At 42.6% G+C, this 21373-nt stretch overlaps 2 protein-coding genes across 4 annotated transcripts in view; both read right to left on the bottom strand.

The window, feature by feature from the left end:
* Positions 1 to 840: 840 nt before the first annotated feature.
* Positions 841 to 13620, bottom strand: LOC120046623 (acyl-CoA desaturase-like). 3 transcript variants are annotated; one of them, XM_038992005.1, is made up of 6 exons: positions 13487 to 13620; positions 12984 to 13266; positions 11390 to 11520; positions 9010 to 9215; positions 4892 to 5124; positions 841 to 3163 (listed from the first exon to the last, which is right to left on the bottom strand). In XM_038992005.1, the coding sequence occupies exons 2-6, from the start codon at positions 13213 to 13215 to the stop codon at positions 2964 to 2966; spliced, it is 1002 nt and encodes a 333-aa protein (XP_038847933.1). In that variant the 5' UTR covers positions 13216 to 13266; positions 13487 to 13620; the 3' UTR covers positions 841 to 2963. The 3 variants fall into 3 exon arrangements, with proteins under 3 accessions (XP_038847933.1, XP_038847936.1, XP_038847935.1); XM_038992008.1 differs by having other exon boundaries at positions 12984 to 13261; positions 13487 to 13593; XM_038992007.1 differs by having other exon boundaries at positions 12984 to 13590.
* A 5314-nt stretch (positions 13621 to 18934) lies between these two features.
* The window catches only part of trmt2b (tRNA methyltransferase 2 homolog B), a 19054-nt gene continuing 16615 nt past the window's right edge, over positions 18935 to 21373 (bottom strand). Inside the window, exon 3 of the mRNA XM_038992003.1 lies at positions 18935 to 21022. Coding sequence (XP_038847931.1) covers positions 20402 to 21022 — 621 coding nt within the window. The 3' untranslated portion in view covers positions 18935 to 20401. The remainder of the gene's footprint in view (positions 21023 to 21373) is intronic.

Below are 21373 nucleotides of genomic sequence, written 5' to 3'. Positions count from 1 at the left end.
TGGCTGTGGAACTAGTGGAATGTAAAAGAAGTTGGTAGCAAACACACTATGTCCAGAGAGATTGAGATAATCAGTTACAACCTGAACAGTCCAGGGAGCCTAGGGGACCAACACAAAAACTTAGTTTGGCGCTTGGAAGTGATGGCATTTGACTATCAGCAAACAAGGTCAAGTTCTGGAGAAAAAAAACGTAAAGCCGACCGGTACATAGTGTCCGCATAGACGCCGTTTAAATGCACTGAACGGTTTGTTTCAGATGCAACCCTCATGTTGTGTTCAGGTTATGAATATGCAATGTAAATCAGTAAATGCCACATTCAAGAGAGCTGTTGAAGTGTTAGGACTTTTATTCTACTTGGTGTTGGGTTTGAGTGTAAAGTTTAAATTCTAAAATACCATGACACAACCACCATACGATGATTCAGTGAGCAGTACGGGAAGTGAGGTTGTGAGCATAGGCCAGAGAATAGCCTGGGGACAAGGCCTGTCAGAGAATGACTTTCTATGATAGCTGCAATGTGTTTCCCTAAAATGATTTAATATTAATGGTGAGAATAAATGCTGCTTACACAGCTGACCACCTCAATAACATCACCACGGGTGTATTCACTTGGAACCAAACAGGGAGGAACTAACCTGAACTTGTCCAAATATGAAAAAAATAAGAAAAAGTTGTTTCCTGTTGCAAAACATTTATGGTGTGCACTAATGAATACACCCCAGTCACTTTGCAGAAAATTGTAGACATTGATGCAAAAGTGAAAGGTAAGACAATGACTTGTCTTTTATTCAATTAGAAATGGAGAGATTACAGAATTACAACAAACAGACAGCAGGACATGCTTTTCAACATGTAGAAAATTTGGTTTATTTACGGTACATACAGTGGGTAGAACATTCTTAGAAAAAAATGCTGCAGTTTTTTTTTTAAGGCATTCAGACTTCAAGAAGTTAACACTGCACAAAATAATTGCACTGAGAAAGGTAGACCAAAGTGTGACAAATTACATAACTAATCTGGAATCTTGTTTCTTCAGAGCCAAACACCACATTTGTTTAACTATTATGCAAAAATGTGTTCTTAATCCCTCAGAATCTGATACTGTACAGAATATCCCAAGTATGCAAAGCACATGGTCTTTCCTTTTACTTGAGTTAAATAAGTTATTTCCATTACTTTCTCTCCGATATAGCTATTAAGAAATTCATTAAATAACTCAACCACAGCTCCAAAGCAAATATTCAAAATGCCATTTTTCCCCCTCAGTACTCGGAAGTAGAATTCCTATAGTTCCCCCCTCACTCCTAGAGTGTTAACTTACAATTGATGTACAACCAAATTAACTAGACCCCTGGCTGTCCTTTCCCTCCCCTGTCGCATCCATCTTTTTCTAGACATGTCCACGTCTACTAAGCGCGCAAAGTACATAACATTACTTCCATAAGGCATCTTGGGCAAGAGTTGACTAAATGTAATTCAAGATACCGAGACGACACGTATGCAAATGCTCTCAAAGCCTCTTTCACCTTGACCTATTGGAGACCGAAGTCCCTTACTTTTAACTTCAGCTGCAGTAAGAGTAAAAAATACAAACTACTATTATTTTGTATAATAAAGACTGATCAGAGTTTGCGTTTTAACTACGTTTCAGTGCAGAAGTGTTTCTGAAGCAGGATGGAAAAAACCCAACCAACCAGGCTTCTGTTCGACCATCCGACTGTAGTCACAGGCACCGTCGCCCCCACAAAATATCCAGAGGTATAAATAGTGTTATACACAAATGAAGAGACCTTATGTACGTCCCAAATGGCACCCGATTCCATATACAGTGCACTACCTTTGACCAGAGCCCACAATGGGCCCTGGTCAAAAATAATGCACTATACAGGGAATATATGTGCAATTTGAGATCTGATACCTTCCTTCATCCTCTTCTACAAGAGGAACTAATCTCCTGTGAAGAGCAACTTGGACAGGAGGAGTCAACTGGTGCAATAATATGTAACACTGCCGCATAACTGCACTTCTACACCAGCCTATATGGAATATGGTCTGGTATATAATGACAGCTCAACAGTATGTTGACTTAGAAGTAAGTAGGGCTGTTTCAACACAGCAGCTTATAGTAAAATAAGACTGAAGTAGGGTGGCTTAATAACAGCAAATCATGTTAAATATAAAACTTACATTTCATCTTAAACGTAAATGTAAACTTTTGACAAAAGGTGGACTTCCCCCAGGATTTTAAAGAATTTTAACTACTTCACACTTAGGGAATGAATGTCAACAAAGCGTGACTGATAGAAAGATTTGGATCCATATGTCAGGATCATTCAGCCCGAATTGAAATCGACACATTATCAAAACAAATTTCACCTACTTAGCCTAAAATGTGAAGAAACCTCAAACTTTTTTCACAATTTCAAAAGTGCCAGATGGTTAATTAATAATAGCTCATGAATAAATTAGAGGTTAACGTCCTACCATCTTCATTGTTGGTGCAGATGGCACAGGCAGGTAGTTTGGTTGGTGTAATAGTGTCACGCATTACAGCGTCCATCTCCGCCACACACTTCAGGTTTCCACCAATAGTGACTTACTCTTTAAATTTCTGTGCTAACATACCTAGCTTAGCCAGGCCATTAGATCACTTTCCTTAGTCACCTCACACATCATTCATTGGAAAAAAAATAATAATAAAAAATAGAAACCTTACTGAAAGGTCTAGGACCGATTTTAAAGCCAATATTAGTCTGAGGAACTCAAGTAAAGGTTTTTAACTCATAACACAGAAGCAGACATCAATGGACCATGGTTTGATCACTACTAACTGCAGCACTACTAACTCCATCATCAATACTGCAATTTACTACAGCTACATTCTTTCTTTCATTGGTTTAGCCTGTTTTATCGTATCTGGCATCGGTCGCATCAAGTCCGTAACGGTTTGAGACAACATTACTCAGCCAGTCTTGTGGCTGCCGTCACCTGTTCGCTGGGCGCGGGCCGAAACGAGGTCGTGGGACACCCTCTTGCAGTCCTTGGCCAGGCCCAGAAAGCACATGAGGTCTATGAAGGCAGTGGTGATGTTCATCTTAATGCCGAACTCACTGGTGGCGTAGTCAAAGGGGAAGGTGTGGTGGTAGTTGTGGAAGCCCTCGCCTGGCAGGAAGGATACAAGGGGACAGGAAAGTCAGGTTAAAACCATAAACCAATAGCCAGTCACAGGTGACGTGGGGACAGCAAAGTCTAGATTGAGAGAAGAAAAAAAATAAGAGCTGGAATCCCCTTTACTCCATGCACCTGGTAATACTATAGGTGTGCATCTATGAAAGTTACTTAAAAAAAAAAAAGATTCAAAACAATCTGATCACCATAATCGATATGTAAACTAAAGCACTGAGTCTGAAAAGTGCTACAATATGGATGGCTAACTTGAGTCCTGGAGGGCTGCTGCGTGCAACATTTTGTTCCAGTCAAGCATTCAAATACATGATTCAACAAAGTTAATTATGGTCTCCAACTTGAACCAGAGCACTCAAACCTGCACAAACTACAGCAGCCTTAAGTCAAGTGTTGCAAGTCCCTGAGCCATATTCGTTTATAGATTGAACAAAAATATAAAAACGCAACCATTTCAAAGATTTTTTTACTCAGTTACAGTTCATAAGGAAATCAGTCAATTGAAAAAATTATTAATTAGACCCTAATCTATGGATTACACATGACTGGGAATACAGATAGGCAACTGTTGGTCACAGATAGCTTAAATGTTTTAAAACATTTTTATAAATTGGGCCTCAGGATCTCGTCATGGTATCGCTGGATTCAAATTGCCATCGATAAAATACAATTGTGTTAGTTTGTCCGTAGCTTATGCCTGCCCATACCCCCACCATGGGGCACTCTGTTCACAACGTTGACATCAGCAAACTGCTCGCCCACATGACACCATACACATGGTCTGCAGTTGTGAGGCCTGTTGGACATACTGCCAAGTACTCTAAAATGTTGGAGGCGGCTTATGGTAGAGAAAATAAATTAAATTCTCTGGCAACAGCTCTGGTGGACCTTCCTACAGTCAGAATGCATATTGCATGCCCTAGACAGCTTGAGACAGGTTGTGTGACAAAACTTCACATTTTAGTGGCCTTTTATTGTCTCCAGCACTAGGTGCACCTGTGTAATGATCATGCTGTTTAATCAGCTTCTTGACATGCCACACCTGTCAGGTGGATGGATTATCTTGGTAAAGGAGAAGCGCTCACTAACAGGGGTGTAAACTAATTTGTGCACAAAATTGAGAGAAATAAACTGTGTGCATCAAACATTTCAACTCATGAAATCAACACTTTACATGTTGCGAGATATACACACTGTAGGCTGAGACAATAACATCGCTCAATGGTAAAAAATAAGTATGAAAGAAGCACAACTGTATGCACTCACTACCATAAGTCACTCTAGATAAGTCTGCTAAAGGACTAAAATGTAAAAACTACAAGTTCCACTCGTTTTAAGCTATTCAACTAAAACATGATGATTTTCACAGCTGACAAACAGGCAGCTATACAGACGAGAGTTTATAGTAGAACAAGCAATCAGTCGGACCGAAGCTCTGATTTCACACAAACAGCAGGATCTCTTGCACAAAGTAAACACAGGCCACTGGATTAGCGAGTTCCGCCTACACTACACCATGCCAGGCTGCATCAGCAAGGCTACAGTACAAGTGTGATGGTGGTTAGACACAAAATGGCATATTGGCTTTGTCCAAAACGGCAAACAGCCTTTTCCTATAGAGTGCAAGGCTCTGGCCAATAATAGTGCTCCAGACAAATCCCCCCCCCCCCACCTTAAATATATATATTTTTTAAGTCAGATCCTTACCGATGGCACTGAAGGCCACGAAACGGTTCTCACTGGGGTTGATGTTATGGTCGTAGGGTCGGTTGCCCCACATGTGAGCTGCAGAGTTGACCAGCCAGGTAGAGTTCAGCACCAGGGTGTACCGCATGAGGACCGGGACGAAGTAGCCCACCCACAGGGACTCACCCCACAGGTACCAAGGCACCCACATGGGCACCAGGAAACACAGCAGAACCACAGAGAGCTTGTAGTACCTAGAGGGGACAGAGATGAGACATTGGTTTGGTGTGTGTCAAATACAAAGAAAATCTATAGAGCTCCACCATTCATTTTTGGGGTGGGTGGGTGAGATTAGTACTGGAATTTATATGCGTCAAACAAAAGTAGCTGTGTTACTCAAGAGTTTGTAAGTAGAACTGGAACCATTCTGTTATGTTGAATCTAAATTAAATTTAAGTTACTAAAGCTGGGGAAGTGAACACCACCCCAAGCACCTAGATTCATAAACAGAGTTACTAAACCATGGAAGGTCACACCTAGTTCAGTACCAAAACAAGTACATGTTTTGAAGAATTCTATTCAGTTGATTTAGTCTTCCACCAAAAAGTTAATGACCCATTTCTGTGGTGCTACTAGTTTGGGACTACGTACACGAGTACCCACTGCCTGCTGATAAATGGCAAGCCAGTCACTGTACTTTGTGTGGGTATGGCTCAATCGAGGCCCTGGCAGAGATGGCAGCGCTTATCAATAGATCAGTCAGCCAGCGTCATCACGGACACCACAACCTATAGATGTAGGATCTTAATTTGATCTATTATTGTCACAGCAAAATAATCCTGAAGCAACCGGATTTTAACATTTAGTCCATAATGCTGCTTGATTGGTAAGGCTATTAGCTGGCTAAAAGTAAGCTACATGAAAAGTGCAATACTGTCAATATAACAGTGTGATAGTGTGGGCTTTCATTGAATTTATGTAAATTAAAACGACAGCAACCCTGGAGCAATTGGGGTTAAGCGCCTTGCTGAAGGGCACACAGATTTTGTTCACCTTGTCAGCTCAGGGATTCAAACCTGCCACCCTCCGATTTATTTTACTATGTCTACATTGTAAATGCTTTGGTGCCAAACTGCTGGCAGTTGTGAAAAAGTCAATAAAAATGCCATTGTTGATTAGATGCTTTTTTTCAAATGATACATGTGTGGAGCATGCATGAGGAGAAATGTGGATATTTTTGGGACGTGAACAGGTGTGTTTGACCTGACAAAGATCCGTTTCGGATGGAAACCTTGTCAATAAAGCAGTGAATTGGGAGTGTTAACGGTGTGCGGGCTTTCTTGTTCTATACTAGTATTCTTTATTAGCCCAGCACCTATGTTTAAGGATGTGAGTATGACCAAAGTTTTCTATAGACGGTACTTTCTTTTCATACAGCAAGACTCCATTACGCACTGCCATTTGGGTGTCGACCAGAGATGGCAAATCCAATTGAAGAGGATGTTAACCTCCATAAGACATTTGAATTCACAACTGAAGACAATGCCCGTATTATGACAAGAGACTGTTTGACAATCATGTTGAAACAACGGAATCACTACAAGAGACTGAAACACCTATGACAGAGAGACACATATGCATCTCCACGTTGTCACTGAGCGACTATTTGCGCAAGAAATTGATCCCACAAAGCCTTAGAATCCAGAAGGCACCCACAATCAGCAGAGACTGAGAATCTGTGACCAGTGGTGCCAAATTACAAACAAATGCTCATTTGATCTGATGGCTCTTATTATCCAGGAAATAGCTGAGCAACTGGGTTGAATACGTGAGAAGATACAAGCGGTGCGATTACAACTGCACGCAGCAATAACTGACCCTGAAAAACTCAAATATGGAGAGCACACTAGTGACTGTCAAACAAACCGACCATCTGGATAAAAGTTTCAGACAGCGGGGTTACCCAGAGGAATGGCTGCATTACGCAAGGGAATGTTAAAAAAATATGACCCACGATGACAGCCTCACGCCCAAACCTCCCCGCCATCCTGACCAACGCTTCCTTCAGTACCCCCCACTTGGTAAACATTGACCACATCATTATAAAAAAAAACTTAAACAAAAAACAGGTACATTTGAGCACTGATCCACAACTGGAAAAGACGTTTAAAGAACCCGTGGGTAGTCTTCAGACGCACCCCCAACAGCAGCCAAATGTTGGTGAGGTCTGATCTTCCACCAGTGCCAAGCAGTACCTTTCTAGACAACGTGCCGGAAGGTGACTATAGATGTGGCGGATGCACCCAGTGTAACTTCACGAACAAATGCAATGTCCAATCACCCCATTAAGATTAAGGGCACCATCACGTTCCACAAAATGTGATATACCTGATCAAATGTATTTGTGGTCCATGCTATGTTGGAAAAACAAAACGAGCTCTGAAAACAAGGATAGCAGAACACAGGAGTAATATCAGGACCCTTGACCAGAGAAACCCTGTGGCTGCACATTTCATGGATGCTTGTCACAACATTAGCTCTGAGATACATTGGCATCGAACATGTTAAGACTCCTAGGAGGGGCGGCGATACTGATAATCTATTATTGAGAATAGAATTGTTTTGGATTCGATGTCTCAAGAGCTTGATATCAGACCATTTCGTACCTGAATGTTACTATACTTTGATTCGTCTTGCCTTCCAGGTTACCCATTTGGTAATTATGTAAATATATATTATGTTCTGGAACCATTCCATGCACCCATCTCATTGTTATTTAATTATTAGTGATATGTAAATGTTTTTTGCACCCACCATGCGTCATGTGAGGTGAAATGTGGATATTTTGGGATGTGAGCACTCAGTGTGTTTGACCTGACGAAGATCCGTTTCAGATGGAAACGTTGTCAATAAAGCGGTGAATTGGGAGCTTTAACAGTGTGCGGGACTTGTTGTTCTATACATATGTGGCGCACTCAGTTTGGTTTACTTTAGATAGTCACGTATAGAAAATCAATTCAAATGAAATCTCAATATTGTCAAGTCACTTGTGCTGGTCTCGTGGAACATACGTACAATGATGTGGAACACACCGGATTTGGTTGCTTGATTATTGCAGTGATAAGATCAATGTCTTATGTCCAGTGGCATAGTTGATGGTAGAGAGGAAATGCAAAACTCAATGTCATCTGATCACCAGTCACATGCAGTCCAAAACGTGATGTGCCATTAGTTCTCTAACCGTTGGTTTATATGGTGGATAGGATTTTATACAGAGCTCTTTCAAGTGTACAATGACTAAAATTGCCCCTTTGTGGCACATTCTGTGCATGCTACTGCCAATGGAGGTTTGTGCAACTGCCTCGTTGGGACAGGCTCGTAAGCAAACACTTCACAGTAAAGTCGACACCCGTTGTATTCAGGCATGAGACATTTTTTTTATTGATTCAGGGTAATGTATAAAAATGCCCAGGTGCCCATTATTTTGGCTACCATGGCTAGAAAATATCTGTGACTTTGAAAGAGGGGTCTCAACTGAGCATAGGGGGTTTTAAGGGTGTGGTTGTGTCAGTCACCAGATCAACCCAATTGAATACTTATGGGAGATTCTGGAGTGGTGCCTGAGACAGCGTTATCCACCACACCAAATTATGGAATTTCTTGTGGAAAACAAATTGTTGCATCCCTCCAATAGGATTCCAGACACCTGTAGAATCTAGGCCAAGGCACATTGAAACTGTGCTGGCCCAACGCCCTGTTAAGACACTTCATGTTGGCGTTTCCTTTATTGAGGCAGTTACCTGTACAACACTGCATGATTCAGAGTGAGGGCACTGCCAGGGCCAACCTTTAAAAATACTACCAGGAAAGAAGTCACCCCACTAATGACTGCTACTGTATGTAGGTAAGAAACTCTTTACCATATACCAACAGATAACATAGTATTGTGTGGCTCAATTGGTAGAGCATGGGGCTTGCAACGCCAAGATCATGGTTTCGGTTTACGCTGGGGCCACCCATCCAAGTGGCTTATACATGCTCTATAAGCCACTTTCGATTAAAGCGTCTGCTAAAATGGCATATAGGAGAAGACATCAGATATGAAGGACTAGACAGGGCAGAGACCCTTCTCTTCTTACTTTCTCTGGAACATGACGACTTTATCTGCCTTCAGGTCCGTCAGCTCCAGCTTCTTGCCCTTCTCGATCACATCAGGGTGCTTGCGGACGAGCAGCCAGCCAATGTGAGCGAAGAAGAAGCCCCGCAGTGCATTGTGGGGGTCCGCATCCGTCTCAGAGTACTTGTGGTGAACCCGGTGGTCCCTCGCCCACTCGTAAATGTCATTCTGGAGGAAACAATAGAAATGTGGTTGTTTAGGAGGCACTTTATCCAACACTAATAACAGCAGCATGTACAGTAGTACAGCTAGGTGAAATGGGGAGAGAAGAAGAGAAAAAAAATATACACATACACAAACTACTGTGATGGTTGTAACCAGGGTCAGCTGCAGACCACCACACTGGCTAATGATAGGAACTGGACCAGGATTGATTCCCTTTCTGCTTCAAAATACAGTTTTCCCTGATTAATTTATACATGGGATTGTTGTTGTAGCCTATAGCAACAAAAATAGGTGAAGACAAGCGTAGGGGAAATACATTTGGCCCTTATTGGGTTGTGCCGTGGCGGAGATCTTTGTGGGCTATACTCGGCCTGGTCTCAGGATGGTAAGTTGGTGGTTGAAGATATCCCTCTAGCGGTGTGGGGGCTGTGCTTTGGCAAAGTGGGTGGGGTTATATCCTGCCTGTTTGGGGGTATCATCGGATGGAGCCACAGTGTCTCCTGACCCCTCCTGTCTCAGCCTCCAGTATTTATGCTGCAGTAGTTTATGTGTCAGGGGGCTAGGGTCAGTCTGTTATATCTGGAGTACTTCTCCTGTCTTATCCGGTGTGAATTTAAGTATGCTCTCTCTAATTCTCTCTCTCGGAGGACCTGAGCCCTAGGACCATGCCTCAGGACTACCTGGCATGATGACTCCTTGCTGTCCCCAGTCCACCTGGCCGTGCTGGTGCTCCAGTTGCAACTGTTCTGCCTGCGGCTATGGAACCCTGACCTGTTCACCGGACGTGCTACCTGTCCCAGACCTGCTGTTTTCAACTCTCTAGAGACAGCAGGAGCAGTAGAGATACTCTTAATGATCGGCTATGAAAAGCCAACTGACATTTACTCCTGAGGTGCTGACTTGTTGCACCCTCGACAACTACTGTGATTATTATTATTTGACCATGCTGGTCATTTATGAACATTTGAACATCTTGGCCATGTTCTGTTATAATCTCCACCCGGCACAGCCAGAAGAGGACTGGCTACCCCTCATAGCCTGATTCCTCTAGGTTTCGGTCTTTCTAGGGAGTTTTTCCTAGCCACCGTGCTTCTACACCTGCATTGCTTGCTGCTTGGGATTTTAGGCTGGGTTTCTGTACAGCACTTTGAGAGATCAGCTGATGTAAGAAGGGCTATATAAATAATTTTGATTTGAGTTATCACCCACATTAGCAAACTTAATTATTTCAAAAATTCACATCTTGTATAGGCGACATGCCGTAATCAATGATAACAGAAAAATGCCTGTGATAAGTGAGCGGTATGGTTGGTGACAAATGTGTTTATTGTCCCAGCTCTATAGTACTCTATACAGTAGTACACGAGACCCATGGTGAGGGAATCTGGGGCCGTATGTATCAAGTGTTTCAGAGTAGACGTGCTGATTTAGGATCAGTTTTGCCGTTTAGATCACAATAAAATGAGTCTACATGGACAGGGAGAACCTGATCCTATATTGGCATTCTTACTCAGATGCTTGATACAGTGCATTTGGAATGTATTCAGACATTTACTTTTCCACCTTGTTACATTGCAGCCTCATTCTAAAATGGCTTAATTACATCCCCCCCCCCCAATCTACACACAATACCCCATAATGACAAAGCAAAAACAGGTTTAGAATTTTTGGCAAATTTGTAAAAGAATATAAACCTTAAGTACACAAACACTTTGCTACAAGACTCGAAATTGAGCTCAGGTGTATCCTGTTTCCATTGACCATCTTAAGACATCCCCATCCAACCTGACAAAATCTGCAGAGAAGAATGGGAGAAGCTCCCAAATACAGGTGTGCCAAGCTTGTAGTGTCATACCCAAGAAGACTGGAGGCTGTAGTCACTGCCAAAGGGTACTTAAAGTACTGAGTAAAGGGTCTGAAAATATTTATGTTTTTAATACACTTGCAAAAATGTCTAAACCTGTTTTTGCTTTGTCATTATGGGTTGTGTAGTTTGAGAAAAAAATGATGTAATACATTTTTGAATAAGCTGTAACAAAATGAAGAAAGTCAAGGGATCTGAATACTTTCCAAATGCACTGTGTGATACCCACGGTATGTATCCTATGCTGGTTACAAATACAATCCTATCTTGAGGTCAATAAAGATTATTAAATTCAGAGATTTTGTTTGTTTACCTGGAAGGCCATGGAGTTGGCAAGGGCCAGGAAGACTCGCAGAGGGGTGGAGGCCTTGTAGGACTTGTGACTCCAGAGGCGGTGGGCCCCCGCAGTTATACCCAGGGCACTGAGCAAGAAGCACACAACAGCTACGGGAGGGAGAGCAAGAGGGATAGAACGAGAAAGAGATAAACAGACACCCATGTTTGGCACACTCACACATGTGCACAGAATCATGTCAAGCACAGATTTGACTCCCAGTAGATACAGGGGACATCATATCCCATCCCTGCCTTGCTGTCGTGAGTTATTTCTGTTTGGGAGCTGGCAGTGGGAGTAGGTATGCATGTCTACTCCACTCTCATGGTTGTTGTTGTTAAAGTACTGAATGTGTAGCCAGACAAGGCTGCTTAGGATGTGAGAACTCTGGGCTGCCGAACAGCCCAGGCAGCAAAGATATTCTGTTTAGGTGCCATGCAGCCTCTCACAATGGAATGTCTATTGGAATGGAAATTGTTCTTTGTCTCACCCAGTGGAATAATATGCAGTTCAGCACTGCACACAGACAGGGGGGATATGCAACAGGGGAAACAAAGTTCGGGTCGTTCCGTATAATCCAGGTCATGCTTCATCTGGCCAACTACCTATTCCAGCTATTCTTCCGCAAAAAAACCTGCACATATTGTCTCGGTCTAAACAAGCAAACAGATTGTTTCTTTATCAGAAAATAGCTACACCATTGTGAACCGAGGTGCCTCAAGTCTAGCCCAAAGGCCAGCAGATGGCGATATTGAGTCACAATTTACCATCCAAAAGATGCAGGAAAGCCGACATACAGGAACACCCCGAATTGTGGGTGGCAGTTGCACACGTTTATTGCCAGCGCATTCAATGCGCTTGGACGGTAAGACTAAAACTACCCAATATCGCCATCTGCCGGCCTTTGGGCTACCTCAGGCCACTCATTTCAAAACATCTAGTTCTCCCTCTGCACCACAGTAGCCTGCCTATGAGCGCTTCAGTTGATAGGTGCATGCATGGTGTGATGATCAGGTGATAATGGTGTAGCTCAGGTTTCCCAAACTTGGCCCTGCCCCCTGTGCACGTTTTGGTTTTTCCCCTAGCACTACGCAACTGATTCAAATAACCAACTCATCAAGCTTTGATTATTTGAATCAGCTGCGTTGAGTTACGGCAAAAAACAAAACGTGCACCTGGGGGGGGGGGGGGGAAACAGGACCAAGGTTGTGAAACCCTGGTGTTAACTGTTAGGCTAAATATTCCGTTACATATGACGAGAGAACTCATAGGTCCTATAGTATGAATGTGTTTATTATTTCCATGGAAAAAATATTAAGTGGGTGTTCCTCAAAATAGATTTACCAACATTCAACACTATTCTCAGAGGGCAAGCAACATGTCGGTGTAACGCCACAAAGCGTATCACCCAGATTCACCACATTCTGTTTCCTAATGTCGACCGGATTTTTTTTTTTTTTTAACGCCGGATAAACTATGCTGCGTAGTCAAACTAACAATGGCGTAAAACCCCAATAAAAGGCAACAATAAAAGGCAAATAAAACGGCACATTAAGTAAATGGCGATACTTACTCCAAGCCAGAGTTAAGGCCGAGGTGGAGGGCACGAGCATCAGTCCGTAAAGCGCTCCAGCATGTAATAAAACCATTAATATGACGTTTCTCCACACCAGTCTCATCCGAGGTTTAGGGCCCTCTTTTGCTTTATAACTATCATCAAAAACATCATCTCTCGTAGACGTTTCTGCCACCACAGCATCTCTGTTTTGTTGCTTGTTGGGGTTTCTCGTCTCCGTCGCTGTCATTTCTGCTGTGGGAGTCTGTAGTTAATACGCCGTGTTGAGATGAGATCTGTGCTAGAAAGAGGACAAATAGCTATTCAATTAACATGACAAACACGGGCATCCTCGTTCATCCCACCAAGGAATCGAGCAACTTTAACGTTAAGTTAAAGTGCGTGCTCGATTTCCTGGTGCAACGCTAGGATAGCATAGGCTACTATCAAAGATGCACACAAATTGCTATCAACTGGCATCGAATACATAATTTACAGCGTAGAATGAAGAGAATCGTTACAATGTATCAAAAGGCGCACAACGATGAGATAGCTTCTTCGGGCGAACGTTGCGCAGCTCTACTCGTGATGATGATTCCGCCTCCCGAGCTAAGCCTGCTGCTGAGTTTCTTGTTCAGACGTCGTTTTAAAGACTCCAATTGGTCGAGGAGCATTTGACGCCACCTCTACCCTGACAGTTTCATTGGTTGCCTGATTATCTGATGTTTAACGTTTTACAACCCCTGACTGAAATGCTGAAAGTCATCCAGAAAAAGTAAAAAAGTAAATAATAATTTTACAGTCACACATTATTTCACACTCCTTATGTATAAAATTACGCAACTTGTGTCAACGTGGTTGGATAGCTGCTGGTTAATAGGCGTAGTCATCTTTCCAGAGTCAGTGACCAGCAGTAACCTTTAGGCCCATAATTGGGTCATACTCATTACAATAAGGGACATTGCATTCTGTTGCTCATGGAGAGGATGTGGGATGATGGGAGTTGACTGAAACAATCCAACATTATGATTTATCCTGTTTGCTTCCAACACATCACTTGGACATATGAGTATAGGCTAGGCCTACTAATATAATATTGCAGCAAGTAATAGGCTAGGATATAAATATAATACCTATTAATATAATCTCATATACATATTCCAAATGTTCATTATTTTTTTTATTTTATTTTATTTATTTTTTTATCCCCTTTTCTCCCCAATTTTCGTGGTATCCAATCGCTAGTAATTACTATCTTGTCTCATCGCTACAACTCCCGTACGGGCTCCGGAGAGACGAAGGTCGAAAGCCATGCGTCCTCCGAAGCACAACCCAACCAAGCCGCACTGCTTCTTTAACACAGCGCGCCTCCAACCCGGAAGCCAGCCGCACCAATGTGTCGGAGGAAACACCGTGCACCTGGCCCCCTTGGTTAGCACGCACTGCGCCCGGCCCGCCACAGGAGTCGCTGGAGCGCGATGAGACAAGGATATCCCTACCGGCCAAACCCACCCTAACCCGGACGACGCTAGCCCAATTGTGCGTCGCCCCACGGACCTCCCGGTCGCGGCCGGCTGCGACAGAGCCTGGGCGCGAACCCAGAGACTCTGGTGGCGCAGTTAGCACTGCGATGCAGTGCCCTAGACCACTGCGCCACCCGGGAGGCCCCAAAATGTTCATTATTAAACTTGCTCCGGTACCGCTTTCCGTGCGGTAGCAGAGAGAACAGACTATGACTTGGGTGGCTGGTAGTATTTGACCAATTTTAGGGCCTTCATCTGACACCGCCTGGTATCAAGCAGTCGTGGGTGAACATGGAGCACAGAAGGGGACTAAGCACGCACCCCTGCATTCTTTCATTGTTCCCCTCTAATCAGGGACTGATTTAGACCTGGGATACCAAATGGTTAATTAACAGGTAGAACAGAAAACCAGCAGGCTCCGGCCCTCGTAGGTTGTAAGAGTTGAATACCCCTGGTCTACAGCTTATCATGAGGTATTCGAATTCAGGCGATCAGAACCTTGAGACTTCCTTAATATTATATATTGCGCACCAGCTGTTGTTAACAAAGAGACACACATCTCCCCCCTTGAGTTTACCCGAGGCCGCCTTTCAATCCTGCCAATGCATAGAAAAAACAGCTAGATATATATTATCCATCTCCTTGTTCAGCCACGACTCCGAGAAACGTTTGTTAACAAGAAATTTGTGGCGTGGTTGAAAAACAAGTTTTAATGACTCCAAACCTAAGTGTATGTAAACTTCCGACTTCAACTGCACATGGAATTTACACCCTTGGTTGGATTTTAACCTGATATTTTCTGGTTGGTTTTTAACCATGTTCACTTGACTAAACACTGGATCCTTGGAAGGTTAACAGGCGTAGGTGTACACCTTTTAGCATAGAAAGCTTCACAGTGGAAGGCACATGTAATCATCAAAGAGTGGCCCATATTTGTCCTCTGAACACTGCACATGTCAGGGCCTGTATTCATAAGGAGTTTCTGAGTAGAATTGTTAATCTAGGATCAAGGGCTGTAGGTATGAGAGTAAAAGTGCTGGTTTAGGATCAGTTGAAAAAAATTTACATCACAATGAATAAGATTACATGGACATGGGGTGACCTGATCCTAAATCTGCTTGAAACATGATTATAATAACTATGAATATAATCTCATACATATTAAACAAATAAAATATTTTAACTATCATGAAATCACTTGAATCAATAGAATCCTCAATAGACTATTTTCTATAACAATATTGCTCATCCTGTAGCCTAGACCCATGTTTATATAATAGAGTAATTATGAATGAAATTACTTATATTTCAACAGGTGTTCAGGATCAAGCAAACACACCATAATAACACACCATATTTTACCTGTTAAAACATGACCTCAATACTGCAATGAGTCAACCAACCTTATATAGTTTAGACTACACTGCACTACAAATAAAGCAATTAAATAAGATCTGTAAAAGTACTACAATAAAGTATATGGAAGCATCAAATATATTTTCCATATTGCACAAGTAGAGCACAATTGCTGTACATGGAGTTTCCTGCCTGGTTGAACTTTGACCTAGTATTTTCATATGCCAAAACCGGATCCTTGGAAGGAAAAAATACACCATATTTTAGGCTACATGTTGGAACATGACAAGCCTTTAACTGCCCCTGCAATGCAATCCTAGAATACTTCCTTTATTGGTCCATTTACATGGCCCTAATGTATGTTTTGTGGTCACAGTACCCAACCTGACACATAACACACACGGGAGCAGCATAATTAAGGGCAGCTGGAGCAATTAGGGGTAAAGTGCCTTGCTCTAACGCACAACGGCGGTAAGTAGCATATGGGATGTTGAAATTCGGAACCCTCCGGCTGCCGTCTCATTCTTTGGAGATTTCCCCCCAGTCAGCTCCAGGATTGAAACCGGCAACCCTGAAGTTACCGACCCCTGTCTCTAATTACGAGGCTACCGCAGCCCGCGAGGTTGGTTGTCTCATGGCATGAGTCAACCAACCTTATACAGTTTCATTGGTGCAGATACACTGCAGATACAAATCTCATATCGCTGCTGAAAAGTACTTTAGTAATTACAAAGTACATGATTCTGTATTACAGAGCACAACCGTCATACATGAATTTTCCCTGCTGGTTGAACTTCAACCTAATATTTTCAACTTGCCAAAACTTGATCCTTGGAAGGATCAAACACACAATTATAATCATACCCCATATTTGACCTGTTGCAACAAGTCTTCAAAACTGCCATGAGCCAAACAATCTTACAGGTCACAACTCTTTGTAGGTAGAAAGAAACATACATTCTCTAATTCCATAAAGTAAACATACCTTTTTACTGGTCAGTTTGGACTGTCAGAATAAGGCCTTCAAGATAGGCTTGAATATCCTATAAAGTACAGTAAACGGTTGGATAATGAACTCTTTCTGTATTGAACAAGTAGGATAAACACAGCACACCCTTCATACACATAATTTACACAATTGGTTGGAATTTAACCTGATATTGTCTGGTTGGTTTTAAACCATGTTCACTTGCTCAAACACTGGATCCTTGGAAGGTTAACAGGTATAGGTGTGCCTGCACTGTGGAAAGCACGTTATCAAACAGTGGCTCATAATTGTCCTCTGAACACGGCATGTCAGTAAGATTGCTAATCTAGGATTTGGGGCCATATGGAAGATCTAAGGCCGTGTCTAGACTTGACAGTTCATACAGCTTTAGTATTCTGATGATAGATTTCTGATCATGGGAGTTCCAAACCCGTCATGTATCTACACACACCTACATTTAAATGTGTCTACCGGATTCCCTATTCCCGCACTGTATTCAAATGCCAGTATGCATTATACAAACGGTGGAATAGGTCAAATATGATACAAACAACAACTGATGGCAGTAGCTAACTACTGTATGAGGCCAGCAAACACATTCCTCACATGCTAGGAACATATTTCCTCCAACGTTGTAATGAAAAAGTGCCTCTCGGTCCCAAAACACACGTTTTCTGGAGACTTGTAGGAGGGGTGCTGACGTCGCCCACTGTATGCGCTTTCGGTAGCCTGATTGCTTTCGGTAGCCTGGTAGCCTGATTGCCAACCTGGCACTGTCCTCCTGAAGTGGTCAGCCAGATCGGAATACAATCAGACCACAAGGGGGGACCTGATCCTAGATCAGCGCTCTTACTCAGACACTTGATACAGACCCAGGTCCCCCAGTACATTCATTATAACCTAAAAGGCTCAACTGATCCTAGATCAGCACTCCTACCCTGAGACACTTTATGATTACAGCCCTGATGTGATGTTGACTAATCAATATATTAGAGAACATTCTAGAAATGTTATCACTCTGCAATCTGATTCAAGTTTGATGCAAATCTAGCAAACAACCAGGTAACTCCCCTTGTAATACAAGTCATATACGTGGCACTGACTGGTACCTACGCCATAAAGATAAACAAAACATGCATGCCCATCTTGACCCTCTGGAATCCATTTATCTCTTTTTCAACTACGTTTGACCATGTGGTCATCTGTCTCGCCAACCTGTCACTCTTCTACTAGCCTGGTCCCAGATCAGTTTGTGCTGTCTTGCCATCTCCTATGGTCACTGTCACAAGACAGCACAAACATATCTGGGACCAGGCTACTTATCTCCTGGCTTAGGGGCCAGTCTGTGATTAGCCCTACTGGTCAGCAGCTCTGGTGGTCTAGGTCTGGCATGACATCATCCCTCTGACCACTTCTGGGGAGAAAAAAACACACACGCTGTTGTCAGGCATGCCAAGGAGCACTTGTTGCAACACATTACGACACATGAACAGCGTAACCTCTGTAGCTCAAACAGGCGGTTTCTCCTACTCTGTATTTGAAACATTATTTGCACATTACGTGCAATAAGTCAGTGAACTACAGTGGCAGTGAAGTACAGTGAACCAGTACCTTCAACCACAGCTCAAATTGAGGGGTTAAATTGAGGGGTTTCATTGTTAATGAAAATGGCAAAAAGCACACCTTTTAAGCTTAAGATTTTGAAGGGGGAAAAAGATATCCCTTTTATCAGCGTTATAAAAACATCGCTTAACTCTGTAATGCTTTAGGCTATAAACAAGCAGCAACTTTCATGAGAAAGGCGTGATTCTGATGCATATGGGGATATATTTGGTTCGAGGACTCAAAGCAAAGCAAAAATCGACTTTTCTTGGGAAGTAATCTAATGTGTGACTCTGTCAGCATCTATTGAGCGAATCTCTTTCTGAAGAATATGTTTAACTAATATACTTGATGGTTCATGTTAATTACAATATTATTATCATCATGAAATAGCCTACCCAAAATATGCCATGAGTCATGTTACAAAAGCCTGGGTAGAATTGTAGGAAATTTGCTTCTAAACCACAAAAATGTACTAGAGCAACCAAATTTTTTGGGGTGTAAAAACGTATTTATTCTTTCACAATAGCTTGTCAGTGGAACAATTATCATTCCTCACAATGGGCTACATATAGGGTGATTAGTGTGCTTCTGTCAGCAAGAACAGTATTGTTGTTCTCCATACTTCTATTATTCCACTTCTTCACAGTTTTGCTAGTGCTCCTACTTACTTGAAGCCTGACATACCTACTTGTGCCTTTGAAAATAAATCTAACGAGGCCAACATTTTTGTAGGCCTTTTCATCTAAGTAAGCTATGTCCTGGACAGTGCTGATTGTAAGTCATAAAAAATGAGAAAAGGCTATATTGAAATGCTTCTTGCCTCAAGTGTCTTGTTTTGTCCTTTTAGTACTTCAAACCAATTTGTAAAGTTGTGAATGTATATTCAACTTTTAAAGCATCTTAAATACATGTGATTTTATTTTAATTCCAACTTGGTCATAGACCTACGCCTCCCAGGAGTCCTCAGAACTGACCAATTAACAGCTGCTATCTATATGCATATGTCATAAATGATATATAAAAGGTGACATTGTCATTCCCACTGTAGAGTGAATTGCGAAATGTGACATAACGCAGTGTTTATACACCATTGATAGAATATGCGATACACTTATATGATTTGTGAAGCATTTATGTAGTGCTTATGAAGCCTTTATGTATGCTAAACTTTGTGAGTTGTATTTGGTTTAAAGCAGGACTGAAAATTGCTTACTTCCTGCATTGATCCCAAACTTGTCAAATATGTCCATGATTTATTTTGTTCTAAGTTTGTTATATGTTAACTATGGGTTTTTAGAAGGGAGAACTGATCAAATACTGTAGATTCCACCCTAGTTGATCAAGTTTATGGGTACCTTCTGTCTTGTATGTCAGCAATAATGGAAGATGTGTACCATACCTGAAGGCTACACAGTATAAGTTAATAGTTGGACCATTGGACTCAACAGCACCACCTAGTGTAGATATATAGATTTTATGCCTACTCAGTTCAGGCATGTAACATGAAGTAACAGGAAATACAGCATGTGCATATGCCTCATTCAAACACAGAATACAGGAAGATAGTGTAGAATCTATACTTGCATTTTGTGAGCAAGCAACCCCAAACACACTTCCCCTGCTTTCCACTCATTTCCTACTTTTGATCCATTCACAAAAGGCAGGAAATGTTTTGCTTCACTGCTGCTGCAGGATATAGGAACACAACCCCCTCATTAGACTTGCATCTGTCTCTGAATAACACAACTTTCATTCAACATTCTACATGACATTGAAAAGCTCTCAGCATTTAAAAAAATGTAATAATCACTTTCCTTTTTGAGAGGATTTTGGAATTGAGTTTCCACTGATTTGACTGTTTTATCTCTGTAGTCATCACACAATCCAGAGGACACCATTCACTATGTGTAAAAATTCACTATGTGTAAGAAACTTGATATGGAAGTTGTAGTGGTAGTAATTAACTATCTTTCAAAGACCAGCAGCAGTTCGCAGTGTGGCGTGTGAGGGAACATATCCACAGGCACAGCCACAGTCGGCCTGAAAGCCTCGCCTGTCAGCTTCCTGTGTGGGTCGGGACTGCAACACAGCTCCCTGAAGTTCCTCATGGCCTCTCCTTCGGGTTTGCAGGAAATATAGAGCAGCCTGCGGATGGATGAGTTATTCCTTAGAGCCCGGATCACACGATAATGCAGGCCAGCGCGGGCTGGGTTCACCACAGCCGTGAGGGGGCCTCCAGAGTCAGTGGTGGAGCCCAGGACCTCCATGAGTCCAGGAAGGACAACCTCGGCTTTCCCAGGGAGGAACTCACAATTCTGGATCTGGTTGAGGGCTGCGTTGTGCCTGGCGTCTTCCACGGCCTGCTGGATAAGTTCTATCCCGATGACCCGGTCCGCTCTGGGGGACATGGTGATACCGATGGCCCCCGTTCCACAGCACACATCCAAGAGTGTGCCCCCTCCTCCTCCCTCTCGAGCTCCATTCGGGAGGCCCATCTCTCTCACTGTGCGGTACAGCGAATCCGCCGCCCCTTGGTTCACCTGGAAGAAGGCGTCTGCCGAGATGCGGAACTTGAACCCCAAAATCTGTGGATGATATAAGTGCATGATAAATACATCTTAGGGATGCACATTTCTGTCAATTTTGCTGCCGACTTATTTATCCTCAATAACCGGTCAACAAACTGTACATTTTTTGGCAAACAATAAAATGAAGTGACCAACAGAAAATACTACCAGAGATCTGTGTATAATGACGAGATGCTTATGTTCTCGCCCTAACAATGGGAGTCGTCCCAAGGCGGGAAGGCAGGCGACAAGCTTAGGCCCAAAATAAGCCCATAGAAACGTATTGGGCTTATTTTGGACATATTTTGGCGAGAGTGAAACCTCTCGTTTTGCCTCATCCTCCCTGATACTATGCATGCATACAAAGAC

This window comes from Salvelinus namaycush, chromosome 4 (genome assembly GCF_016432855.1).
Source record: "Salvelinus namaycush isolate Seneca chromosome 4, SaNama_1.0, whole genome shotgun sequence".
NCBI classification, from domain to species: Eukaryota; Metazoa; Chordata; class Actinopteri; order Salmoniformes; family Salmonidae; genus Salvelinus; species Salvelinus namaycush.
The sequence above is the reverse complement of the archived record's forward strand: the minus strand, read 5'-3'. Positions and strand labels throughout refer to the sequence as shown.

Excerpts from the sequence above, each read along its gene's own strand:
- LOC120046623 (XM_038992005.1), bottom strand. The coding sequence starts at position 13,215 with ATGACAGCGACGGAGACGAGAAACCCCAACAAGCAACAAAACAGAGAT. Across the intron at positions 5,125-9,009 it reads GTCGTCATGTTCCAGAGAAA|GTACTACAAGCTCTCTGTGG; the intron begins GTAAGAAGAGAA and ends TGTCCCCTCTAG. Across the intron at positions 3,164-4,891 it reads CGTGGCCTTCAGTGCCATCG|GCGAGGGCTTCCACAACTAC; the intron begins GTAAGGATCTGA and ends CCTTCCTGCCAG.